Below are 27,026 nucleotides of genomic sequence, written 5' to 3'. Positions count from 1 at the left end.
CCATGTTTTGATAACCCATCAAAACATAGCTTCACATCTCTTGTTTACTTCTCCAGTTATATATATATATATACATATATATATATATATATATATATATATATATATGTATGTATATATATGTATGTATATATATATATATATATATATATATATATATATATATATATATATACGTTTTATTTTTTATTACCGTATCTTTTTGTTAAGTTACATTATTGTTTCAGCTACCCGGTCGTATTTTTGGCCGTCTGTAGCTTCCTCAGACTTTTACAGAAATGTTCGTTATGATAGAATGAAAGTCTGAGGAAGCTACAGACAACCAAAAAAAACAGCCGGGTAGCTGAAACAATAATGTAACTTAACAGAAAGATACGGTAATAAAAAATAAAACGCATATTTGCTCTACAACAGTATTGAGCACCCTCTTCAGGTTTTTATTAATTACCATTTCTACTAAAAATATATATATATATATATATATATATATATATATATATATATATATATATATATATCTCGAAATCTTTTATAGTTTTTACACTGATTTGAATTTTAGTCTATTAAAATTGCATACATTTATACAGGCTGAAAAAAAAAACACGAATCTCTATGTTGCTTAAAATATACGTATATTCATATTTTGTTCACATTTAAATTTTTATTGCATTGAAAGATTACAATCAGTGTTAAATTTAAAATTCTATGGAAAAATAACACTCCTGTGTTTAACGTCCTAAGTAATTTGTAATTATATTTTTCGGTCACCTGCACTGAGGATTTAACCTTCAACCTTCAGGAGAATTTCACTTTTTAATCAACATAGGCGCGCTTTTTTTTTTTTTTTTTTTTTTTTTTGTTGTTTGAACTCTTAAACTTGTTTAGGTGTGACTGGTGGTTTGTATTTATCTTTTTATGAGAATTAAATGCATGCAAATTTAATAGATTCAAATTCAAATCCGTGATCGTGATTGCTAAATGTTAAAACCTTTCTAAGAAATTTTAAAGTTTACTTCTTTTCAACGTGTAATAAGGTCAAGGCTACTATGTAACTGGCTCGCTAGTCCTGGACTTGTAAAATCTTTGAAATAATTTCAGAAAAAGGAGAATTACTTCCGATTGTCTAAGAATGCTCTCATATTCATTTATAATTTGAAATGCAATGGGATAAATTACCACAAATGATTTAATTACGAGGGGCGTGCAATAAGTAATGGCCCTGACCCACTTCTAGTTGTCTGATCTAGCTGAAATTTTGCATGTGCAATGATTTATATCTCTACAGGTTATGTGGCAAATTACAGCTCTGTCTTACAGGTGTTTGAACTGAGTCAGGTGTGAAATGGAGCCTGTTGAATGTCGAGCAGTGATCCGGTTTTTGTATTTGAAAGGACGCACACCACACGAGACTTTTGATGAAATGAAAGAAACTTATGGTGATAATGCCCCATCATATGACCTTGTAAAATTCTGGCATCGTGAATTCAAACATGGCCGGAAGTCTGTGGAAACAGCTCCATGACCTAACCCCCCCCCCTTCTGCCATTGATGAAGCATCTGTCTGTCAAGTTGAGGCTGCCATTTTGGATGATCGGCGCATTACTATTCGCCAAATAGCCCAAGATGTCCAGATTAGTACAGGGTCTGTGGAAACTATTATTCATGACCATTTGCATATGCATAAGGTGTCTGCCAGATAGATTCCCAGGTTGCTCACACCATTCCAGAAGCGAGAACGTGTCGAGTGCTCGAGGATGAATTTGGAGATGTGCCAAGAAGATGAGTCAAAGTTTTTCAAAAAACTGATTGCACAGGATGAAACCTGGGTCCATCTCTATGATCCAGAGACCAAAGTCCAGTCAATGCAGTGGAAGCACTTGGACTCACCACCTCCAAAGAAGGCAAGGGTGCAGCCCTCCGCTGGCAAGGTCATGATCACAGTCTTCTGGGACCAGGACGGAGTGGTGATGACAGATTTCCTGGCAAAGGGTACCACAATTACAGGAGCCTATTATGCTTCACTTTTGAGGAAATTAAAGGAAGCTATCAAAATTAAGAGGCGGGGCAAGATCAGCAAAGGTACCTTCCTCCTGCAGGACAACACTTTGGTCCACAACTCACATGTCACAAGATCAGAAGCATGGGCATATGGTTATGAAATTCTTCCCCATCCTCCCTACTCTCCTGACCTTGCATCCTTTGACTTTCACCTCTTCCCAGCCATGAAGTTGTTTTTGAAAGGAAAGCGTTACCTAGATGATGCAGCCTTGATTCCTGAACTCATGTTGTGGTTGGAGGACCAACCTGGGGTGTTCTCTAAAAACGGTCTCCAGAGCTGCATCAAACGATGGGAGAAATGCATAACTCTGGGTGGTTCCTATGTAGAGAAAGACTAATAACTGTGCCAAGTTTTGTTGCTCTACTGCTATGGGAAGTGGGTCAGGGGCATTACTTATTGCACGCCCCTCCTTGTACTTCCTATTCTAGATCTATACCAATATATATCATTTGCTTCTTTTTCTACATCTACCAATAGGTCTACAAACTTAACGAAAATTAATTTTTGATACAGAGCATATTCACCCAGACAACGACTTTCTGCTTCAAAAGTAGTTTGCACTAAGTGGTGTAATCTATATACCGGAGACTAAAATAATATTTTTTTTTGCAATATTATTTATTGGATCCATGTTTGTTATTAATCATATCTTCTTTTCCATTGCGTTTATTTTATTTTATTTATTATATGTGAAAATTCATATTTTAACATAATGTTAGATAAACACTCATTTTCTTTTCAGTTTATTTAATTTATTATATTTATTAAAATATTTTACTTTAAATATTTATCATATCTGTAAATAAGCATATTTCATTTATTTTAATTTATTATATTTATATAAAGCATTTACTTTCAGTATTATTTTTATAAATAAACATATTTAATTCCTTTTATTTTATTATATTTATTACAAAATTACTTTTCGTATTAATTATTTTCTGTAAATAAACATATTTTATTTATTTAATTTATTATATTTATATAAAAAAAATTTATGTAATTAAACATATTCAATTTATTTTAATTCATTATATTTATTTAGTACAGCATTATATTATTACTAGCATGGGTGCCCGGGTGTTTGGAAGTGTGTGTTGAGCAAAAAAAAAAAAGTGGTAGTAGGAAGGCAGGCTCGAACCCATACCGCGAAGGAGGAAAAGAACGAGAAAAGGCGTAATGTCTTTGTTGTTACGACCACCACTAAACCAGAAGTGATGTAGGTTTAAATTAAGGCTTGACAATCGAAAAGAGGGGATGACTTTCAAAAATATCGGACAAAAAAGCAACCCCTCCCTGTAGAAAAGTGCCCAGTTGAGGGTGAAGAAATTAATGTTTTTAGCCAATTTTTTGGCATTTGTCGTTTGAAGGGTCGAGCTTCAAAACGATCCTGATTTTGTGAAATCTTCTGTCGAAAGTTTTAGACAGACATGCAAACATACATACATTTATATATTGGTAGCTCAAATTTTCGACTCAAACCGATCAAAAAGCTTGCCCTATCTCTGAATAACTTTTATGTCAAATTTCAATGTTGAGAGCAGAAATTGTCTGAGTAATTTGGTAGAGACCGCAGAGGTCAAATTTTTTAAAGTTTGACCTCTATTATGACCCCTTAACATTTATTGTTTTGGGCTCAACTCAAGTTATTAAGTTAGATCCATGTCCAAGGAACCTATATATAAAATTTCAAGTGTTTAGACCCAAAATTGGTGGCGAAGGAGTTTGGTAGAGTTCTCAAAGGTCAAATCGTTGAACTTTGACCCCTTAAGAGCCAAATTTCTGACCGAAAACGGATTACAAAGATTTTCCCAAATCTCACTACCCTGTATATCAAATTTCGAGTCTGTAGACTGAAAATTGACAGAGTTATTGTGTAGGGAAATGTACACAGACAGACACACACACAGACAGACACTTTCACTTTCATAAATGTATAGATTATATTTATTTAAAAAATTACTTTCTGTGTTGATTATTTCTGTAAATGAATATATTTAATTTATTTTAGTTTATTATATTAGGTTGAGAAGAAAGTTCTTTCGGAATTTTTAATGTTGATTTAAAACGATGTATCTTCAAATAAGTTTTCGTTATAATACCTTTACTTTATATATCATCTTAAAGAGCGTTTTCACTCTATCTAATCGTTTAAATTATAATCGTTTTAAAATAATTATGTCTGAATATTGAATACAAGAGGGAACAAAAGAAAATCCGCACAATTTTCTTATTTCAAGTCAAGTTAGGCGAAAAGTTGCTGAAGCAACTCGCAATATCAACAAAGCATTTAGCCTAGTAACCACTACTGAACGCACTGCATAATGGTGCTTGAAGAAATTTCGTGGCGGCAACAAGAGGCTTAATAATGATAAGTGTAGTACTCGGTCATCGGATGTTGACAATGATCAATTAAGAACCTTAGTTGAAGTCAATCCATGCACAATTATTTGAAAACTTGCTTCTGAATTAGACGTAACATGTACAACGATTTCCTACCACTTGAGAGAGATTGGAAAGACAAAAAAACTTGACGAATGGGTGCCTCACGAAATGAAACGGCGTTATGAAGTGTCCTTTTCCCTTCTTTTACACAACAAGAACGACCCGTTTCTTGAGCGGGTTTTGACTTGCAATGACCATTACAGCAGAGAAGTACTGTCAACAAATGGATGAAAGCATCAAAAACTTTGACAACCACACCCAGTATTAGTCAACAGAAAAGGCCCAATTCTTCTCCACAACAATGCCCAACTGCACGTTGCTAAACCGACCCTGCAGAAGTTGAATTAATTGGGCTACAAAACTCTGCCTCATCTGCTGTGCTCTCCAGACCTTTCACCTACCAATTACTACTATTTCAAGTATTTTGATAACTTTTTGCATGAGGAATGCTTCAAAAACCTAAGCGATATCCAAAATACCTTCAGCGACTTTGTCACCGCCAGAATGCAAGATTTTTATGTTATTGGCATAAATACACTTGTATGTTGATCTTGATGGTGCTTATATAATATCAATAAATTTTTGTTTGAGCTGAGATATGTTCATCTGAATTTAAAAAATTCCAACAAAAACCTAACAGCCAGCCATGGTTCTCCTCAGAATGTGCTGCTGCCATCGTGCACAGAAATCACTTTTTCCATAGCTACCAACGTAATAGATGTACTAAGTCTAAAGCTGCTTTCAGGACTGCCAGCAACCACTGTAAAAGAGTAATAAAAAATGCAAGAGAGCTATATGCTCAGTCCGTTAAATCCAAAGTAGCTGAGCAGTGGCGTCGTTCCCACAAGTTTTGGCAAATAGCAAACAGGATCCTGAACAGAAGCACACGTTCTATCTCAACCATCATCAATGGACCTGAGGTCATCTCGTCAGCATCAGACAAGGCCAAACTATTTGCCAAGAACTTTGCAGCTAATTCTACCCTACGCGACGAAGGCCATCAACTCCCCGTATTTCCTCCTATAACAGACAACACGCTATGCAACATACAAATATCTGTGCGTGAGGTCGCCAAGCTAATCAAGAACGTTGATTCCAGTAAAACAACTGGCCCTGACGGCATTCCAGTTATAATGCTGAAAAAGCTCCAACCAGAACTTGCCCCCATACTTACCAAACTGTTTAAGCATTGCCTTAAGGGGAAGTGCTTTCCAACACCTTGGAAAACCTCATCAGTATGCCCTGTATTTAAGAATTCAGGTGAAAAGTCATCTCCCTCTCAGTACAGACCAATAAGTCTCCTGTGTGTCATGAGTAAGTTGCTGGAATCCATATTAAATAAAGAAGTAGTCAACCACCTCAACAGAAACAACCTTCTTAGTGACATGCAATATGGTTTCCGCTCCACAAGATCTATAGCAGATGTGCTAACAGTTATATTTCATAGGATTAGTGAATCTCTTGACAAAAGCTTCCTTTCCAGGGCAATTGCTCTTGACATATCAAAGGCCTTCGATAAGGGCCGACTTCACAAGATTTCCAGCTACGGTATCACTAGGTGCATCAGAATTTTTGAAGGAATTTTTGGCACCCCTAACACGAAACTGCGAATAAAATATAAAAAACTCGTAATTTCTCTTTTTAAAGTGTGTTTTTTATTTTCTTCCAAAATAAACTATTAAAGTTGTATAAAAAGTAATAGAAATATTATTTTTTTATTTTTTAAAAAACAGTAATGAAATTAATTGAATTTTACGAGTCCAGTATTTTTCAATTTTTTAAATTTAAAATAGGGTTTGAAGTACATTTTTCGAGCAGTTATAAGCTTGGAAAGACAGGGGGTCGAATTATTCAATACTTTTCACAAAGTTTCTGACACACCTACGGTATCACTGGTAATGTTTTCTCAATCATTAAATCGTTTCTCTCTGATAGGTTCTTAAGAGTAGTGGTTGATGGGCAGAAATCAGAGGACCACAGTATTAATGCTGGAGTCCCTTAGGGGTCCATCCTGGGCCCAACTCTCTTCCTGATCTACATCAATGATCTCCTAAAACACATACTTAAATCATTCGTTGTCATCTATGCTGATGACACGACCATCTATGGCAACACATCAAAGGCCGTAAATGACAAAGTTCTCTCTAATTCTCTCTCCTCTGATTTTGAGCACGTAGTACAATGGGGGAAGAGGTGGCTGGTCACTTTTATTGCATCCAAAACCAAGCTTCTATCTTTACATCATCAACGCTCTGATCCCCATCTGGCATCAATTGAAATGGATGGCTCTCGTCTTGTGGAGGCTCCATGTTTTGACAAGCTTTTGGGTTTGATCTTTACTCCTGATCTGAAATGGAATACGTACATCAAGTCTGTTGCCAAGGATGCTGGGAAAATAGTGGGATTCTTCTACCGCTCCAGAAGATATCTCACTGCTGATGCAATTCTCTATCTGTATAAAAGCCAAGTACGTCCAAGGATGAAGTACTGCTGCCACATCTGGGCAGGAGCTGCTAAAAACAGCATATCCTGCCGTGACAGAGTACAAAATGGACTTTGTAGCTTAGTGGGGGATGCCATTTTTCTCTTCCCTGCGGCCTCTTTCCCACAGAAGAGACGTTGTGAGCCTGTCTTTGTTTTATCGTTATTTCCATGGCAGGTGCTCGTCTGAGCTCAAATCTCTCGTCCTCCCTCGCCAATCTTTCACGAGAAACACCCGTCTGGCTGAAACTACTGTCAATAATTTTCCCCACTCTTTATCTGTGCCTAAATCCAAACGTAGATTCCATGAGCAGAGCTTCTTTCTCAGAAGTGCATGACTGTGGAACTCTTTTCCGTTTGCCTGTTTCCCACCTGACTACAACTTGGATGTCTTCAAGTCCAACATAAACAAATTCCTGACAAGCCGCCCTCTTAAGTAAGACAATCTATCAAATCTCCAATACTAATGATTACTACAATACTATCTTATTGATTACTGTACACGCAATAACCCTTATCTCTGAGTGGCCTCCGGGTCTTGATAAGTGGTGACCTCCATGTAAAAAAAAAAAAAAGTTAAAAACAGCAAGAACTTACTTGTCAACCTGATACTTGTATAAAATTTTATGGAAATAAACATATTTAATTTGTTTAATTTATTATAAACATATTTAATTTATTTTGATTTATTATGTTTATAAAGAACACTATATATAAACATGATAAAAAATAATCAGTTTTCAGATATTCTCATGTGTGTTGACTTACATTTTCGGGGTCTTCTGATTAAGCTACACCGTTTAGTGCAGGCCAAAGCAGGAAGTTTTTAGTCTGGGTAAATATACACTTATATATATATATATATATATATATAGCCAGTAGAGTTTAGTTTCCTAGAAGTACATCCAATGAAACAACATGTGTCTACCAAAATAGTGCTCAATGAGTGAACAGAGCAGGTATATTAATTTTATTTATACAAACATTAATGGCTACATTACCGTTTTTATGACTCCCACCCAGGTTGCATTCTAATTTGATAAACGAAATAGGAAAATGTATTTGGTGGAAATATCACTTTCGACGGTAATTGTTGGCCTGAAGACGTAATCCCCCAATGTGGGTGATTACAGAAACATGTATGCACATATGTAGCCATTAATGTTTGTATAAATAAAATTAATATATATATATATATATATATATATATATATACTTATACCTAATAGTTTTTTTCTTTGTTTATATCTAATTTGATGTCATTTTGTCTTTTTCTTGTTTTACAGAATTACCTGCTTAGAATTTCCTGAGTATGGCTGTCTTCGTGAATTCTTGAAGACGATGGAATTTCCAATGTGTGTTGCTTCGCAATGCATGATTACAAGCGACGTTGCCCAGGGATTGAATCAGTTGCACAAGTTAGACATTCTTCACAGAAATTTATCATCGATTCGGGTTTACTTGAGATTGCACAATGGAAATGTAAGTATTATTTTACCGATTATTAAATTAGACTCGTATTATTTTGATTATTCAAACTCCTGTTCTCATCTTGAATGTTATTTTCACAACTTTTCGGCCAATATAACTGTTGTGGGGCACAAGTCACCCCTATTTGAGAACTAAGAAGAATCAACCAGTCCTATAAATACCACTGATGTTAGAGACTAAGTGGAAACATTCATACCATGTTTAACCACATGTTACGAACACGTTTCTCTCATACCACTCTAGTGGCTCCTGTATTCTTTATGATAAATACATATTATATCTTATACACTTTACACTACTTGTGGTTTCTTTCATTTGTGACCCCTAGCACGGATCTACAACAATAACCTCTGACCTTTTTTGGGTGTATTTTGTTAAACTCATCAATCTTTCTCTCAAACTTAGGAATCTACAGGGATTTTCAAACAAAACACTTTATTTAATCCAACATTAATAACATGGCAACATTTCATCAACCATGACTGGGTAGAAGTCCTAAGTAATTTGCAATGGTATTTTGAGTATTGCTAGCATTGAGGATTGAACCTTCAACCTCTAGAAGAGTGTAACTTACAACTGAATTTTACCAAGTACTTTATACCTAGAATACAATTACAAATTACTTAGGAGTTCTACCCAGTCATGGTTAATAGAATGAGAGCACCTTACTCCTGTGGATTAAATAAAAAGTTCCATTTCAAATTCTGTGCAGATTCCTGAGTTTAAGAGAAAATACACCCAAAGAAGGTTGTGATTGACGGAACAAGAGCATGACACCTACTTCAAACCTTCGGACCTTCTTCAGGTCCGTCCGTCCATCGTCGTCGTCGTCGTCATCCTCCTCCTCATCATCATCATCACGTTTTACATGCTGCCATCCATTAGACAATTTTTTTGTGAAATAAACTTTTAAACTAACCAACAGATCTTTATTTTTCTCTAAAGTCTATTCTGACCACTTCCTCACATGTTTTCATTGGCTTGATCCTGTGAACTGAACCTACTAGCTCAACTGTTCTACATCTACTAACCCAATAACTCTCACCCATCCTTCCAAAATGGCCATTTCATCAAATTATCCCACTCTGTTCACATTTCCTTATGCTGTCCAGATTTAATTTTCTTCTGATGCTATCAGATTTAAGTATGTCTTTAAGTCTCACATTACACATCCATCGTATCATTCTCACATCATTTCTCTCCATGCAACACATGTCCTCAACACTCACTGACCAGGTTTCATTTCCACACATCCCACTGTGTAGACATGCGTGATAGACTGTTCCTTTTCATTTCCACACACCATCACACTGCATACTGGAAATAGATACATAAAATTTTATGTAGATACTTAAAATATGTTAAAATGTGTGTGTGTGTGTGTGTGTGTGTGTGTGTGTGTGTGTGTGTGTGTGTGTGTGTGTGTGATTTGATATTATATTTTGGAATAGTTCAAATCCAATCTTTTTGAATTCTAACAAAAGGTGTGCCAACATTGATAGGAGATCCCATCAGAAATCCTAAATCTTCTCTTGTAATCAAACTATCAGACAACTTCAAGTGTGTGTGTGTGTGTGTGTGTGTGTGTGTGTGTGTGTGTGTGTGTGTGTGTGTGTGTGTGTGTGACCTCAACCCTCATTAGTCATCAAAATGCATAGACATACATGATAGTCTCTTCCCTTGAAGATAGCAATAATACCTAGCATGCCTAGCATTATTTCCCCTTTCCACAACATCATAACGCCCTATTCAATAATCAATGAGTTCGTCAAGCATAAGCACACGATACAATGTTGAATAAAAATGCCAATCAATACGAGTTCTTCAAATACAGACGATATTTGAAAATGTTTTCAGTTTTCCTTTAAAAGCGTTAATTACCTTTTCTTTTGGATATAACCTTTAGAAATATTCTTTTGAAGTTATAAATTAATTATTATGCAATGTTTATTGAACAAATGGATTTTACTGTCGATAATATCTTTTTTCACTTGTTTGTTTTTATTTTAATTTCTGTTAAATCAATAAATAGCCCAAATAATATAAGAACACAGACATGCCAAATATTCACAATGTTGTTGTCTTCATATGCTAAACAATTTCATCTGATGACTAGTCGCAGATTAAACCCTTCCAAACCTTCTAATAATACTAAGTTTAAAATGTTTTATGAAATAGTAAGTATTTTAGATTTATTAATCCATGAAAGGTTAATACATCCATGTATTATTTGAATTATTTGGACTACTGTTCTCATGTCCAGTGTTAATCTCACAATGTTTTAGCCAATGTAACTTCCTGCCAATTTCGAATGGAATCCTTTATTTAATCCACAGCGGTAGCATTTTCTCGTTCCATCAGCCATGATCGGTAGAAGTCTCAAGTAATTCGCAAGTGTATTCTTAGTATCATCCTGCAGTGAGGATTCAACCTTCAACCTCCAGAAGAGTGTCTATTTGAAGTGAATTTTCTTCTATATTTGATCAAGTACACCATGGGTTCTTGTAGCATGCATGGTCCCCCATGAATGCACAGTGAGCGAGGAATAAAAAATGACTAAGTTCAGCATTTGCACCCCCCCCCCATCTAGCTCCCAAAGTCCCCAGAGGACGTCAAATCCTGGTGAAAGTGAACAAACGGTGCAGTTTTATGCCTATGTATATGTAAATTTGAGTTCTGCACCATGCAAAAAAAAAGAAATAAGCCCATCGTTTGGCCCCACACCTATTTAGCCCCAAAAGTCCCCAAAGCCTTAACATATTTAAATTTGAGTTCAGCACCATGCAAAACTGCTAAATAGACACACAGAAAATTTTGAACAAATATGGTAAAATAGTCCCAAAAATAGAATATTTTTATTAGTCCTAAAAGAGCCCCTGGGGCACACCCAAGAGTTATCGCGAAGTATAGACAAACAAAATTATATAGAAATCAGTTAATTACAACTTTTCAGAAAGTTTTATAAAAATCCAAGGCATCAATTTTTTTTTTTAATAAGCACAAAAGTGTAAATTTTAGTCTTTTTAACCCGAAAGGCACCCCTAGCGGAGCAATCAGAGTTTTCCCGGAAAATCCGTTCTGTTACTTTTTTACTCATATCATGTTTAATGTTTGTGCAAAATTTAAAAAAATTCCAAGGTGTAGCTATTGAGAAAAGTGTGGACAGACGAACAGACGAAATAGCAAGGGTGAATTTACAAGTCCACCCTTCTTTTGCTCGGGGTACCAATAAAGGGTTCTGTTTGAAATTTCATGCAGATTCCTGAGTTCAACAGAAAGATTACTGAGTTTGATAAGATACCTCTGAAGAAAAATAGAAGGTTACACCCGTTGAAATGTTGTGGTGAACAGTTGTTCCAATAATCCAAATCATCCAGATCATCAATCCTTATCTAAAAAATTCAGAAACATGATTGCCTTCTTGATTGATTTTTCTTTTGTATTTTCAGAATAGCTGCCTGAGAGCCGCCCTGGGTGATTTTGAATATGTTACTATATTTGGTTCTCCTTTGCAAGGGGCAGATAACCCACAGTGTAAAAATCGATACAGTTTTCTTTTACCAGACATCCGATCATTTGCTCTTATCACGCTGGAAATGGTCTTGGCTGTTTGTAATAAATTGGTGCAAATCCCTAAACTTAGTTCTCAGCAAGAAGTGACAGCATCCACTCCGGATTCAGAAAATGAGGAACCTTTGCAAAGTCATCATCATCAGCAGCAACAACATCCAAATTTAGGAATTGATGAACTCAAACAAAACATAGACTTTGATAATTCGACTCCAAACGAGAAAATCACGTACGTCAAAAACAAGATCGGCTATTTCCCAGCAGCAAGTGAGGAAAGTCTGCATCAACAATGGACGGACCTAAACCCTGAGTCTTTGAATGAAACCCTTAAAAAACAGGAAGATGAGAAAAAACATGTGCAGAATGGACAGACGATATTTGTGGCACCTGCAGCCCAACGTGATGATGTTTCCAAGTCTGCGAGGGAAATAGTGAAGACTCAAAACGTTAGTGAAAACAGCGATTCAGCTTGCAGTGAAATGTCCATGTTGGTTGAAGTTGAAAAAGACAGTGAAAGTGAAGTGAGTCCAGCTGAAGCGGATGAACTGCTATGTCACTACAAAGTCCGTCGGCAAAACAGTAAAACGAGCAGATCGTTACAAAGTCAGATGTCTGTAGAATCGGATCCTTATAAATATCATTGGTCATCATTTGTACAAAAAGGCGATTATTCTGATTTGGAACTTTCCGAGAATGACCGTAGTTTACAAGTTTCGCCGTTCGATGAAACAGAAGAAATCGAAAAGGGAGAAATAGTGGAAACATCTGGGAAAGTGGAATCAAGCAAGAATCATCCGAATGAGTCTGAAGAATTCCAAGCCAAAGAATATTCGGATAATTCTCTACACAGACGGATCAATATTGCCATCCAGAAAAGACATAAAGCAAGAAAGAACTTGCAAAAGACATTAACTTCTCGGGCGATGCCGTTTAAGCACCAGCCATTCGTGTTGCCCTTGAAGCAACAAAGAGAACCATTTAAACCGAGAAGGAATGGTAAAATCATTGTGAGTGACCAACCGATGCAGTTTTCAATGGGCCAGTGCATGAACAGAAAATCTCCGATATGCAAGAAATCTTTCAGTCCGCTCTACAACGAAGACATTGAGACATATTCTGATTGCACAAGAAGTAAACGAAGTGAAAGCATTAGCAGCTATGACAGTGGTGACAATAATTCGATCATGTGCATTTCAGACGTCAGTTATCCAGCATCAAGCAGCTACACTCATGATATCTCATCTCTTTCTTCTGCGACCGATGCCTTGACAAAAAATATCTTGCAAGAAGACGAGAGTCTAAGGACGCTTTACCATAGAATCAACCGGGCAAATGATAGTCACAAGAAATTCTCTGATAGTGGTTTTGAAACCGAGTCGACCCCTTCAAACGCAACAAACAACACCGACGGACAACCGATAATGGTAGCACATTCCAGAAGACTAAAAGAAACTCCATGCTTTGGTGCTTTGGTTGATAATCTTCCAGGCTCAGTCGAAAGTCAGTTTAACTCTCAAGGCCGTCTTGAAAGATGGAACCGAAAGTCAGACAACTCACCAAACACAGAGAAGAATATATATTCTTCATTTCCATGCAAAAATGGTGACGGAAATTCCATGGGAAATTCTGGATTAAACAAATGCGAATCATTCAAAAATCCGTGTTACAAGAAAAATGTCCAGCAAACAGGTTCCGGCCTGATGAAAACCTCGTCTCCGAATGGAGCATCTGAGAGGTATAGACAACTCCAGAGGCGTGGAGTTCCACTCAAAATATCTATTGTTTCTTCCAATCTACAAAATGGGAACAATTTTAATTCAACATTATCGCCAAATGTTTCCATTAACTCTGAAAAAAAAATCAGTAGAGTCCGATCAGATTCTACAAACAGCTTTTTCTCTCACCACAAACCTGCACTACATTCTAGTGGAGAAGAGAGCAAGTCAGATATTCAAACCTTTTCTGAATCTCAAAAATTTCATAGACAAAATTCCTTTCCATCTTCGATTGAGGGAAGTCCGTTGTTTACAACCAAAGTGCTTGGCCGGCCCTGTCCACCAACTCCAACGTCTGTTATGCCTCACATGAACTTCTCTTCGATGACGCGACCCGTCTTAGAGTCTCGCATCAGTTGTGATGACTTTCCTGATTACTCTGCCTTCAGCAAATCGACTTTGCAGCGGGTCAGTCTGCAGAACCAGGATACTGTTTTAGTCCCCAGTCGACAGCTGAGTCGACTGAACAGTGCAAGTCTTTCCCACAGTTCATCGTTGTCTCACCTAAGCCTTCCTGGAAAAAACATCATTGATAAATACAAACTTTTACCGGGAGTTGACGAACATCAGTTAGGATATTGTTTAGATTTAGTTGAAAAGCAACCGTTCATTTGCATTGAAGACCTTTTGCCAGCTACGGAAAATGCCTTTCAGAATCTCAGAGCCAAACTGGATTCCACGGGAGAACTTACCAATGCTGCCAAACAGGTGAGATATTCCTATGACAACACAGGTTTTTTCTAAATTTACCATAGGGCAGGCAATATGTGTTTAAATCTGGTGTAAAAATAAAAACAGCAAAACTAGTGTTTCCAAAGGTATTTTAAGAATGCTCATATGTCATCTTATTTAAGAAAGTTATTTTCAAATGGGAAACAAAATATTACTCCAAACTATAGGCACCTAATGGGATTAGATCTTGCACCATTTTGGACAAATCTTTATTTACATAGATTGGAGTATATATATATATATATATATATATATATATATATATATATATATATATATATATATATATAGTCATCACAAATAAAAAATGATATATCTAAAGCATATAATTATCATGGTTGTAGGAGATTTATTGATGACGTTATATGTATAAATGATAACGAGGAATTTGAAAAATAAATAAAAAAATAAATAAACATCTTATATATCCAAAGGAATTAGAATTAAATTGTGAACATAGAGGAACACAAGCTACATTTCTGAATTTAGATTTAAATTGAGGATGGAATTTTTGTTTATAAAATATTGGATAAAAGAAATTCTTTACCCTTTCAAATAGATCATATGCCGCACAAAGATAGTACCTGCCCTGTTTTTATGTTTTATGGAACCATTATGCCAGAGTTTCTGAGAATAGCTCGCGTTATCTTAAAATTAATAGATTTTATACCCCCCCTCCCAGTTTCTAGCTTAGTAATAAGGATGATAAAACAAGGTGGGAATAAAACTAAAATATTTAAACAGTTAAATAAATCCTAATGCTTTGAATCGTATAAAATTAACCAGAATATATTAATAAAAGAAATCCAAAACTATATTAGTAATGTATAATATGTATTATTAACAAAATTGTGTGTGTATATATATATATATATATATATATATATATATATATATAGTTAGTTAGAAAAATATATATGGCAATTCAGCTACACAGACTATTCCGTGTTTCATCCACACTAGGATTCGTCAGGCTTATGCATAAGCCTGACAAATCCTAGTGTGGATGAAACGCGGAATATTCTGTGTAGCTTAATTGCCATATATATTTTTCTAACTTACTACATAGCTCTATCTATGTATTGAGCATGGTTGAAGTAAATACTTAGTTTACGCATAAAATTATACTTTCGTATTTTAATTTATGTGATTAAATGAAGTAGAAATATATATATATATATATATATATATATATATATATATATATATATATATATATAATATTTTTAAAATAAATAAATAAGAATGTAAATATATAAAGTACTAATATTAGTAGAGGGTGATAAATAGTTAAATGGATCAATCCTAATCTTATGGATACAACACTAGTAAATCAAAACATATATCCATTTTGAACTTGGAGACAGGGACGAATCTCACAGGTAAGTTCTTGTGATTAAGGGAGGTTGTGTTTGATCAACACTGCTGGGAAGCCATGATTTAATATACTGTTTTGTTTTTAAATCTCCAAAACCGTGTTTCATGATAAACAACTAATGCTCCCTTAAATTAACATTAGGACTATTGCAAATTCGAGAGAGCAAATTGATTGCAGGTGATTAAATGATTTACTGACTAAATAGTTTTCCAACGAATGATACAAAAATATAAAAACTAAATAAGTTTTTTTTATATAGTTTTAAAGGTTAAAAAAACTTTCAAGACTATATATATATATTATGATTCAACAATTACGATGTCAAGTTGTTTACATTGAGCAAAACAGTACAAAAGTTTCACAGTACGTGCAGCTCAGCATTGCCAACGTTTCCAAAGCTTTTGATACGAAACTACTGGTAAGTTTCTGAAACTGGTAAAAAAATGTTATCTCGTTAATAATTTGACATGCAGTGTGTGTATGTATGTATATATATATATATATATATATATATATATATATATAATTTAAAGGAGATTAGAATAATAGTCTAAAGAGCTAAGTGTATTTTAATGTAATAGTGAAATTACTAGTTTAATTAAAATACAGGAAATGCTCGTTGTAATTTAGATATATAATAAGCTCGATAGTTAAATGTCCTAGAGCTAATTCAATATTAAGTAATGTGATTTATAATTTTAAAATTTTAAAAATTTTAAAATCAAAATTTAATTAAATTAAAAATCAGTTTCATAAGAAGGAACAACAAATTCGAGAGACTTTGTTGTTGTTCCTTCTTATGAAACTGATTTTTAATTTAATTAAATTTTGATTTTTAAATTTTTAAAATTTTAAAAATTTTAAAATTATAAATCACATTACTTAATATATATATATATATATATATATATATATATATATATATATATATATAGAGAGAGAGAGAGAGAGAGAGAGGGGGGGACACACACAGAAAAACAACAAGAAAAATTAATGATAAAATTAAAAATTGAATAAATGCAATGAAGTTTGTATTTTTGATGGATTAATAAATACTAAAACATGTGGCTAGGGATAAAATTTAATGCACATAAAATATTTTTTTAAATATTTAAATAAAGTATATAAATATTTAATAAAAAATATAAAATAAAAATAGATCAAAAAAAGAAGAGGCAAAAACTTCTCTCTCTTAGGGAGCAAAGATTAAAAAATACAAAAATAAACAACGGTTAAAAAGAATAACTGCTTATATATTGCTAAAAATAATAAACATTACAAGCCTCCACCCCTTGGAAAAACTTCAAATTAACTACGAAAATCGCCATTTTTACACATTTTAATATAATTTCTGACGAGGACGCATCACAGACCGTCTGAAACGTGCGTAAACGATTTCAATGACTTAAAAACATTATTACAATGATCCAAACATAATTCTCAATGAAAAACCAAGACACGGAATAATAAAATAATGTTAAAAAATACACATTGTTGGTGACTACTCCCTTGTTTAAATATATATATATATATATATATATATAGTTATATTTTTTGGCAAAAAGGACTCTAGCAGAGTGCTCTATTATAAGGAAAATTTCCGAAAATAAGAGCGTATTATTTATATTTTTTATTTTCAGAAAGTTTAAATGAGATAAGTGATCGGTACCGTCGGTTTCAAACCTGATAATAGAGGACCGTTTTAGATATCCATATCAAGCTGTCTTCAGCCGATACTCATCTATATATACACATATGTAGTAAGTTTTTAACATATATATGACAATCAAACTACACAGAATTTTCCTGGTTTAATCCTCATGAGGATTCATCGGGCTATTGCATTGAGTTGATGTTGCTTTGTGATTTTTATATAGCGTTTGCTAATCAGCCAATCAGATTCTTTGTTATTCACACATCCATTTATTGTAGCCAATGGGCGCACGTTTATCAAGTAAGTGTTCATTTGACCTCAAATTCGTCTGTTTCTTTGTTCTTTTTGGTGGAGACGGGTCTTTCTTTGTGTTGAGAAGTGAATTAGTTTTTATCTGGAGCTTTTCACCTACATTTTATTTTATACTAGTGTACTTGTTTATTTATTTGTTTATTAATTAATTATTATCATAATTATGATTATTATTTTTGTTATTGTTGCTGTTATTATTTATTTATGTTTTTTTATGTATGTTGTTATCCTTAGGTAAAGTTTATTTTGTGTATACATACGTTTGCTGTTTCCTGCAGTTTAGTAAATTTTGGGATTCTTTAAAATTTAATATAACTAATTTCTCATTCAAACATAGTCTACACGGGTTGTCGAAGTTTCTACATGTGTTGACTTGCCATACTATTTTCCACTCAACTATCAGTGGTCATCCACTTTTCTTGAGCTCCCAGTAGTTTTTCGCTAATGGTGTCTTAATTTTCCGTTTTTGAATACACTTCTATGGTCATAATATCTGTTTTAAAATCGTAATATTATTGTTATTCAGGTTTCTTTGCAAACTATTGTGGCCTGGTAAATGATACTTCTGGTTAGGCATTTATTTTGTAGCAGACAGAGTGCCTTGGTTTTATTTTTTGCTCATTGTTATTGTTTTTATTTATATTACGATTTGCATCTATTTCTAGTGACTATATTTTTGCTCTTCACGTTATTTTTGTTGTTACTATATTGATCAACTTTTTAATTAATTTTGTTATTATTTTCTTTTTTATTGCTCCCATTTAATATTTTATCATCATTATGTGATTTAATTATCATCTCGAAGTTTTCACAACAACTATAGTAAAGTTCTAGGTTGTTATTATTTGTTACAGGAAAGTGTTTTAGAATTTTTTGCTGAGTTTGGTTCTCACCATTTTATTATAGGATGGCGTATACCAAATTGTATTTCTCCTTCATCTGTTTTTGACTTATTATAAATATTGATATTCTGTTGTTTGTATTTGATTTCGATATTATGGTATCCACTATTTTTTAGATCTGTATTGTAGATGTTGCTTGATTTCTTAAATACATTTTCATAACTAGAATTTTTTGCTAAATAATAAATAGAGTTAGGAGCCTGTTTTATGATTGATGGGGATGGTTAAACTTTAGGTTTACATATATTCAATTAGTGTTATCTTTAAGTATGACCCATAAATAAATATGTTAGTCGCTGTTTCTATATTTGGACCTAATTTTTTCATTTCAACGTGCATTATTTTTGTATTTTTTAAATTTTGTTGGCTTTGTTAGAGCATCATCAGTCTTATCAAGCTTATTTGCGAGAGTATGTAAAATGATCTGATGTCTCTGTAGAATCCAAGGCACCCATGTTTAGATCAAATAAGCAGAATTGGGTCTTCTTCTCGGCTGACTATAACATGGTCGTTTTCAAGTTCAATGTAAATAAGTTCTCGTTGAGTCATCCTATAAAATAAGTAAGCCCAATTAAGTTCAAGTTTCATAATGACGATATCTCAAAATATACGTAACCCTTATTAACCTTACCCTAGAATGACTTGCTGGCCTTGATAAGTGGTGACCCTTAAGATATATATATATATATATATATATATATATATATATATATATATATATATAGTGAATAAATGACAAAAGACTATATCCCAAAGTTCATGGTGTTGACCATCTTATAATTTATTCCTTTAATTCAGTTGACATTTACAATTCTTGACAGTATCTGTTTCGTAGCGCAAAATCAATCACTTAATTATTATATCAATCAGTGAATCTATTATGCCCTTCTTCTGATGAGTTAAGTGCATAATAGATTTCCTGATTGATATAATAATTAAGTGATTGATTTTGCGCTACGAAACAGATACTGTCAAGAATTGTAAATGTCAACTGAATTAAAGGAATAAATTATAAGATGGTCAACACCATGAACTTTGGGATATAGTCTTTTGTCATTTACTCATTATATTGCTCTGTAATTACATTGAGCTTCTTAGATAAGGATTGATATATATTATAAGAAAATATATTTCCACAGAAATATATATATATATATATATATATATATATATATATATATGATGAAAATAATGGAAATAGTATTCCGACAAAACAGAGAAATAAAAAGGAACAAACCGTATTATGTGTTTATCAGCGTTTCGAAGTCTCGAAATAAAGACGAAACGTTGATGAACACATAATGCTGTTTGTTCCTTTTTATTTCTCTCCCCCCCCCTCTCTCTCTCTCTCTCTCTCTCTCTCTCTCTCTCTCTCTCTCTCTCTCTGTATATATATATATATATATATGAATTAAAAAGAATGCGAAAAGTATAAAAGCTTATAACTTTTCTTTATTCGTTTTTAATTGGTGACGTTCAGGAATACAAAATAATAATATTATGAAAAAAAAATTAAAAAACTTTTTTTATAAGTACATAATTTTCGACCGATCCTTCAGTCTTTATCGGTGTAGTGAAAGTATGAGGATGCACGGGGAAAAGGGGAATGGAAAAGGAAGGAAGGTAGAGGAGGAGGAGGAGAAGAAGGAGGAGGAGAAAGAGGTATAGTCAATGAGAAGGTGCCACGTCAGTCTTAAATATATAAACATATAAGTACACACATGCACACATGCACACAGTACATATATACATACAAACGAAAAATTAAAAATTAAACATATATATATATACTAGAAGGAAAATATATATATACTAGAAGGAAAATATATATATACTAGAAGGAAAATATATATATACTAGAAGGAAAATATATATATACTAAAAGGAAAATATATATATATATACTAGAAGGAAAATATATATATACTAGAAGGAAAATATATATATACTAGAAGTAAAATATATATATACTAGAAGGAAAATATATATATATACTAGAAGGAAAATATATATATATACTAGAAGGAAAATATATATATACTAGAAGGAAAATATATATATACTAGAAGGAAAATATATATATATACTAGAAGGAAAATATATATATATACTAGAAGGAAAATATATATATACTAGAAGGAAAATATATATATACTAGAAGGAAAATATATATATACTAAAAGGAAAATATATATATACTAGAAGGAAAATATATATATACTAGAAGGAAAATATATATATACTAGAAGTAAAATATATATATACTAGAAGGAAAATATATATATACTAGAAGGAAAATATATATATACTAGAAGGAAAATATATATATACTAGAAGGAAAATATATATATATACTAGAAGGAAAATATATATATATACTAGAAGGAAAATATATATATATACTAGAAGGAAAATATATATATACTAGAAGGAAAATATATATATATACTAGAAGGAAAATATATATATATACTAGAAGGAAAATATATATATATACTAGAAGGAAAATATATATATACTAGAAGGAAAATATATATATACTAGAAGGAAAATATATATATACTAGAAGGAAAATATATATATATACTAGAAGGAAAATATATATATATACTAGAAGGAAAATATATATATACTAGAAGGAAAATATATATATACTAGAAGGAAAATATATATATATACTAGAAGGAAAATATATATATATACTAGAAGGAAAATATATATATACTAGAAGGAAAATATATATATACTAGAAGGAAAATATATATATACTAGAAGGAAAATATATATATACTAGAAGTAAAATATATATATACTAGAAGGAAAATATATATATACTAGAAGGAAAATATATATATATACTAGAAGGAAAATATATATATATACTAGAAGGAAAATATATATATATACTAGAAGGAAAATATATATATACTAGAAGGAAAATATATATATATACTAGAAGGAAAATATATATATACTAGAAGGAAAATATATATATATACTAGAAGGAAAATATATATATATACTAGAAGGAAAATATATATATATACTAGAAGGAAAATATATATATACTAGAAGGAAAATATATATATACTAGAAGGAAAATATATATATACTAGAAGGTAAATATATATATATACTAGAAGGAAAACCCGACATGCCTAAGAATCAATGAATGTTCCACACTTCCAATATTTTTATTGTCATCAGAATTGGTGAAGTCGCCTATTTTTCAATCAACTTGATTGATTGTGTTCCCTAGAAGGGAATCGACCATGGTGTACGAAGAGAAAGCTTTACGTGCCTTCCTGCAGTAACTTAGTCCGTAATGCATTGTAGTCAAACATACTGTTGATTTTATATAATTATTTTTATATAATGGCTTGAATTAAAGTTTACAATCCAAATATCAAGTATCGTGGTTCAGTTGTGCTTTTAACAGAAAAATTCATTATCAAAGAACCTACTGTTTAATTTATATTTAATTTATATGTCTGGCCCTTTTGTTTATGTGGTGATAAAACTTTTCAAATGCACTTGTAATGTTGTAAAGGCTGTATAAGAATGTTAACTTTGGTCAAAATTGGACTACCCCATCTTTAATTGGATATTTTCGATTACAGATGTTGAATACTTATCAGAGACATTCTGATACAAAACCTATTTAAGGATATTTCCAGACACATAAGGTACATCTGTGTGAAATAAAAAAAGTATCAGTCCAGGACGGACACACACACACACACACACGACTTTATATATATATATATATATATATATATATATATATATATATATACATATATATATTTTTCTCCGCAAAATTTTAAAAGGTCTTGAACCTTTTTAATTTTTGTATTTTAATTTTTCTTGCCTGATGAAATCAAATATGATTGAAAAGATATGCCTGTATTTACATAAAGAATAACAAACTATAATTTGCTCTCTTCTATTGAGCACTATCAATGACCTTTGTTAAAATTCAATTATTCTTAATTTCGGGATATCTTCCTACCTGAAATATATATATATATATATATATATATATATATATATACTGAAACCTGTACAGGTGTCTCCTGATAGCATAACAGATTCATAACTAGAGAAATACTTGTTTATTTTAATGACGTTAAAGAATTTCTTTTCACTGTGAGACTACCTGCTTGTGATTTTTAGGCTTTTTATGCTTTTTTTACAAGGAGGTTATGCTTATCAAAGCCCGAAAAACCACTCATATACAAGTGGAGGACTGCGTCTAAAGTGAGACAACAACTGGAGCATTAGAATGATCCAACCATTTTTCCACTGACCTCGGCCCTAAAAGAAGCTTGAAAATGCGTTTTCCTGCTTTCCAATTGATTGCAATATGGTCGTCTTCAAGTCCAATGTGAACAAGTTCTTGATGAGCTGTCCTCTCAAGTAATCCAATTCACCAAATTTCTACTACTAATGATTACTAAAACATTTTCCCATTGACTACTATACACTCATTAACCCTTATCTTCGAGTGGCCCCCGGGCTTTGATAAATGGTGACTCCTATAAAAAAAATTGTCTCAGTGTTAGCAGATTATTTAGTTGAGATTGTAGTGTTTATGAATGGGTAATTTTTGTAGCTTTATAGAATAAGAGACAACGAAATGGAGTTTCATTCTATATTAATAAACAACTTAATTTGTCATTCTTGTTAATAGCGTGTACAAGAGAGAAACGGGTTAGTAGGCAGATTCAGCAATTGTGGCTCCTTTGTGGAATGTAGTACGCCAGGAACATGTTTTGAACCAGGTTACCCCTCGAGTCAGAACACAAACCAAACTGTTTGAGGAACACTGTCAAGCTTTCCTTGAACTGTTTCTGTTGTCCTCCTGTAGTTCTTTTGCTTTATCCAGGTCTCCATAATGGAGCTGTGTTGAAAGACATGAATCCGATGTGCAGCATATATGACCTGCCTAATGAACCTAACACTGAGATAGAAGGCCTACAGTGAATCACTACATAATGAAAGAACGATCACCAACGATGAACATGATTAATAAGAACCTAAGTCAATTGTAAGAAAAAGAAGAAATTTAAAATAAATTAGTAATAATTTTTAAAAAATTCAGCATATGAAAAAAAACGTCCAAAATAGTGTTTTTTAAATTTCAATAAATCTTAATAATAATAATAATAATAATAATAATAATAATAATAATAATAATAATAATAATAATAATTGGATACGTTTTTTAGGATGTTTGATTTAACTTTAATAGGCCTGCAGCAAGCGTTGGGTGTCTTTGCTTGAAGAAAGTCAGAATCCAACTTAATTTTAAAAAAGAAGAGAAATACAGAAAAATCTTTGGTGTGTGTACTCGTCATTGAACAAAAAGTCATATTCCAAAAATCACGTGAATTGATCAAGTAGTTTTTTTTTTATATATAGAACATCATTTTTTAACGATTTTTAGCGATTTTAAAAGTAAACTGTATCCATTACAAGACTGATTTTGAGAGTTCGAATTGAGTTGCCTCACCCTTATTTCTAAAACATGAAGGATTAAAAAATAGCATCTCGCTTTGTAACAAAATTTGATTTTCTTAGTTTAAAAAAAATTACATGATTTTTAGAATATGACATATTCGTTTCGTGACGGGTACATACATCATATAGATTTGTTTGTATTTTTTTAAAAATTAAGTATAATTCTAAATAAGTATATTACAATTTTTTATTTTCATTTTTGAATTTTTGACTGACATCTGTTCAATTCCGATTGTATTCATTTTTTTTTTTCTTTTTCAGTTAATGGATATTGTTGTTATTTGTTGGTACCTTGAATCGCCTCCATCAGCGGCAAAGCTTTGCGAACAGTTGAAAGATCCTGTTATGGAAACAACAGTATAAAAAATGTCACATTTTTTTTTTATTCAAACAAAATTTAAAAAATAAGAGCCATACAATGTAAAGAAAATATTTTTCTAAATTCTTCGGCTCAAATGGAAGGAAAAAAAACCTACCCTCAGAGAAAGCAGCTCCAAATTTCTCTTTCTCCCAAAGATATTAATCATCAGTTATTATCTGCGTAAGTTTTTCCATTTAGATTCTGATCCCTCATGGTTGTTTTCTCCTTCCACCTGCAGCAAGAGGCTGCATTTAAGAAAATAAAATTTTTAATAAGTTTTTATTTAAAATAAATATATAAAAAAACATTATATGCTGTATAATTAATTACATACATCTTTTAAAATATCTGGATTAAAGTTCCTGCTGGTTAAATACAACAATTTTGAAAATTCCAAGGGGAGACAATTGAGTGTGAAAAATTACATTAATCATAAAATAACAAGCCACGAATTGCTCTTCAGATATGTATATCCTAATAAATACGATGTCAAGAACTCAATACAATACTTTTGCATGAGATTCCTTTAAATGGTGGGCTTATCCACTCATATGGATACACTCACATATATGTGCACAAGTACACCCCACACACACACATAAATGCAAGTAGATTTTGATATAAGAAAAAAAAAATTCATTTAAGAGTAAATATGGTATTTATCAACGAAAAAAAAGGAAATTAATAAAATTTTCTGAAGGTAAAATTAATCTGAAGTGAATGATAATAATTAAATAAGTGAGTAAATAAGTCAGTGAATCATAATAATTAAAAACTAGAACAAAATCGAATGAGTGAGAAGGAATTTTGGAAATATACAGTCAGGAAAAAATATATGCAGTTAGGAAAAAATATATACAGTTAAGAAAAAAATATATACAGTTAAGAAAAAAAATATATACAGTTAAGGAAAAAATATATACAGTTAAGATAAAATATATACAGTTAAGATAAAATATATACAGTTAGAAAACAAGGGTAAACCTTTTAAGGATTAGATGACTACCACAAATCGTTGGGAAATCTTCAATTTATGTTTAAATTCTTTCTATTTACAGGCTCACACACACACATTATATTCGGTTGTACGAAAAGTTCATTACGTTTTTTGAGTGAATATAAATACAGTTCATTTTCACGCCTGCTTTGGAAATCTGAAGAATATCTGTGATTTGTCTAGTTGTCAAATGACAATTTTGTTCAACTACGGCTTTCACTTAGTCGCTATTGATCATCTTTGGTTGATCAGAGCAAAGAGCATTTTCCATTAAAAATGTCCTTTTCTGGCACACCTGTTCTGTATCAGCATTCTCCTTTTATTACTGGTAGAGTTCTAGTTGATCTTCAATCTGAAGGCCTTAAATACAAGCAAAAATATAAGAACTTCTCTGTTCAGAGGTTTATTGCACACTATTGTTAACATTCTCACTGCACCCAATACAAAAATCGAAGAACAGAAATATAAAACGATCTTTAGTTGGCTGAAAAAAAAATAACATTAGAAACACAAGCACATTTTTTAGTCAAGCCAATATATATACACTCGTGAGCAAAAAAAAAAAAAAATGGGCCAAACAAATTTTATACATTTTATTGCACTAAAAGCTATATTGAACAAAGAACAATTGGACAAGGAAACTTAAATGAGACTAATAACACAGAACAAGATATTTACTTTAATAAATGCTTAGTATGGAATCGCATTCCCTTTTGATTTCTTTAAAAATATCAATCCTTTTAGACATGCTCTGAACCAAAGTGAAACACTGTGAAGAAAAGATGCTATTTCATTTGCTTTTCACAGCTTCCCACAGTTTGTCATTGTTCTCAAAAGTTCTTCCGGCCAATGCACGAGATATTATGAACCAAATATTCTCAATTGGGTTTAAATCGGGGCTTTGACCTGGCCAAAATATCACATCAATTGAATTATCAGAAAACAATTTTTTGTGACTTTAGCAGCGTGTGCAGGGGCATTATCATGTTGAAAAATAATGTTCTGGGATATTCTCAGCTTCTGGATACTTAGTAACAGTCCTGTTTCTAACATTCGAATGCATTCCTTTGCATTGATTGACTTCTCACATCTAATAAGTTCCCCAACTCCTGCTGCAGTAAAAGTTTCCCATGTCATTATCTCTCCATTCCCGTGTTTAACTGTCATTTTAATGCAACTTAGCGAAAATATTTCTCCAGTTCTTCGATTGCCCCATTCGGGAGCATCGGAAGCATCACTAACAAGACAAAATCCTGATTCATCTAACCAGAAAACATTCCTGAACCAGTCTGTATCTTTCTTGCCATAACACAAAAAAATCTGTTTCTATCATTGATGTTCTTCTT

The 27,026-nt window shown here is 32.4% G+C and overlaps 1 protein-coding gene across 4 annotated transcripts in view; it reads left to right on the top strand.

Moving 5' to 3' along the window:
- The window catches only part of LOC145267438 (uncharacterized), a 124,488-nt gene extending 98,456 nt beyond the window's left edge, over positions 1–26,032 (top strand). For 3 of the 4 annotated variants that reach the window (XM_080123305.1, XM_080123303.1, XM_080123304.1), the window contains exons 4-6: positions 8,272–8,467; positions 11,926–14,529; positions 24,584–26,032. In XM_080123305.1, coding sequence (XP_079979431.1) covers positions 8,272–8,467; positions 11,926–14,529; positions 24,584–24,685 — 2,902 coding nt within the window. In that variant the 3' untranslated portion in view covers positions 24,686–26,032. Of the gene's footprint in view, positions 1–8,271; positions 8,468–11,925; positions 14,530–22,998; positions 23,219–24,583 lie in introns of all 4 variants that reach the window. The other variant, XR_013864847.1, reaches the window with a different exon arrangement.
- Positions 26,033–27,026: the final 994 nt, after the last annotated feature.

Source organism: Euprymna scolopes, chromosome 4 (assembly GCF_053919585.1).
Source record: "Euprymna scolopes isolate OS-2025 chromosome 4, ASM5391958v1, whole genome shotgun sequence".
Classification (NCBI taxonomy): Eukaryota; Metazoa; Mollusca; class Cephalopoda; order Sepiida; family Sepiolidae; genus Euprymna; species Euprymna scolopes.
This window is presented reverse-complemented; position numbering and strand designations above follow the sequence as displayed.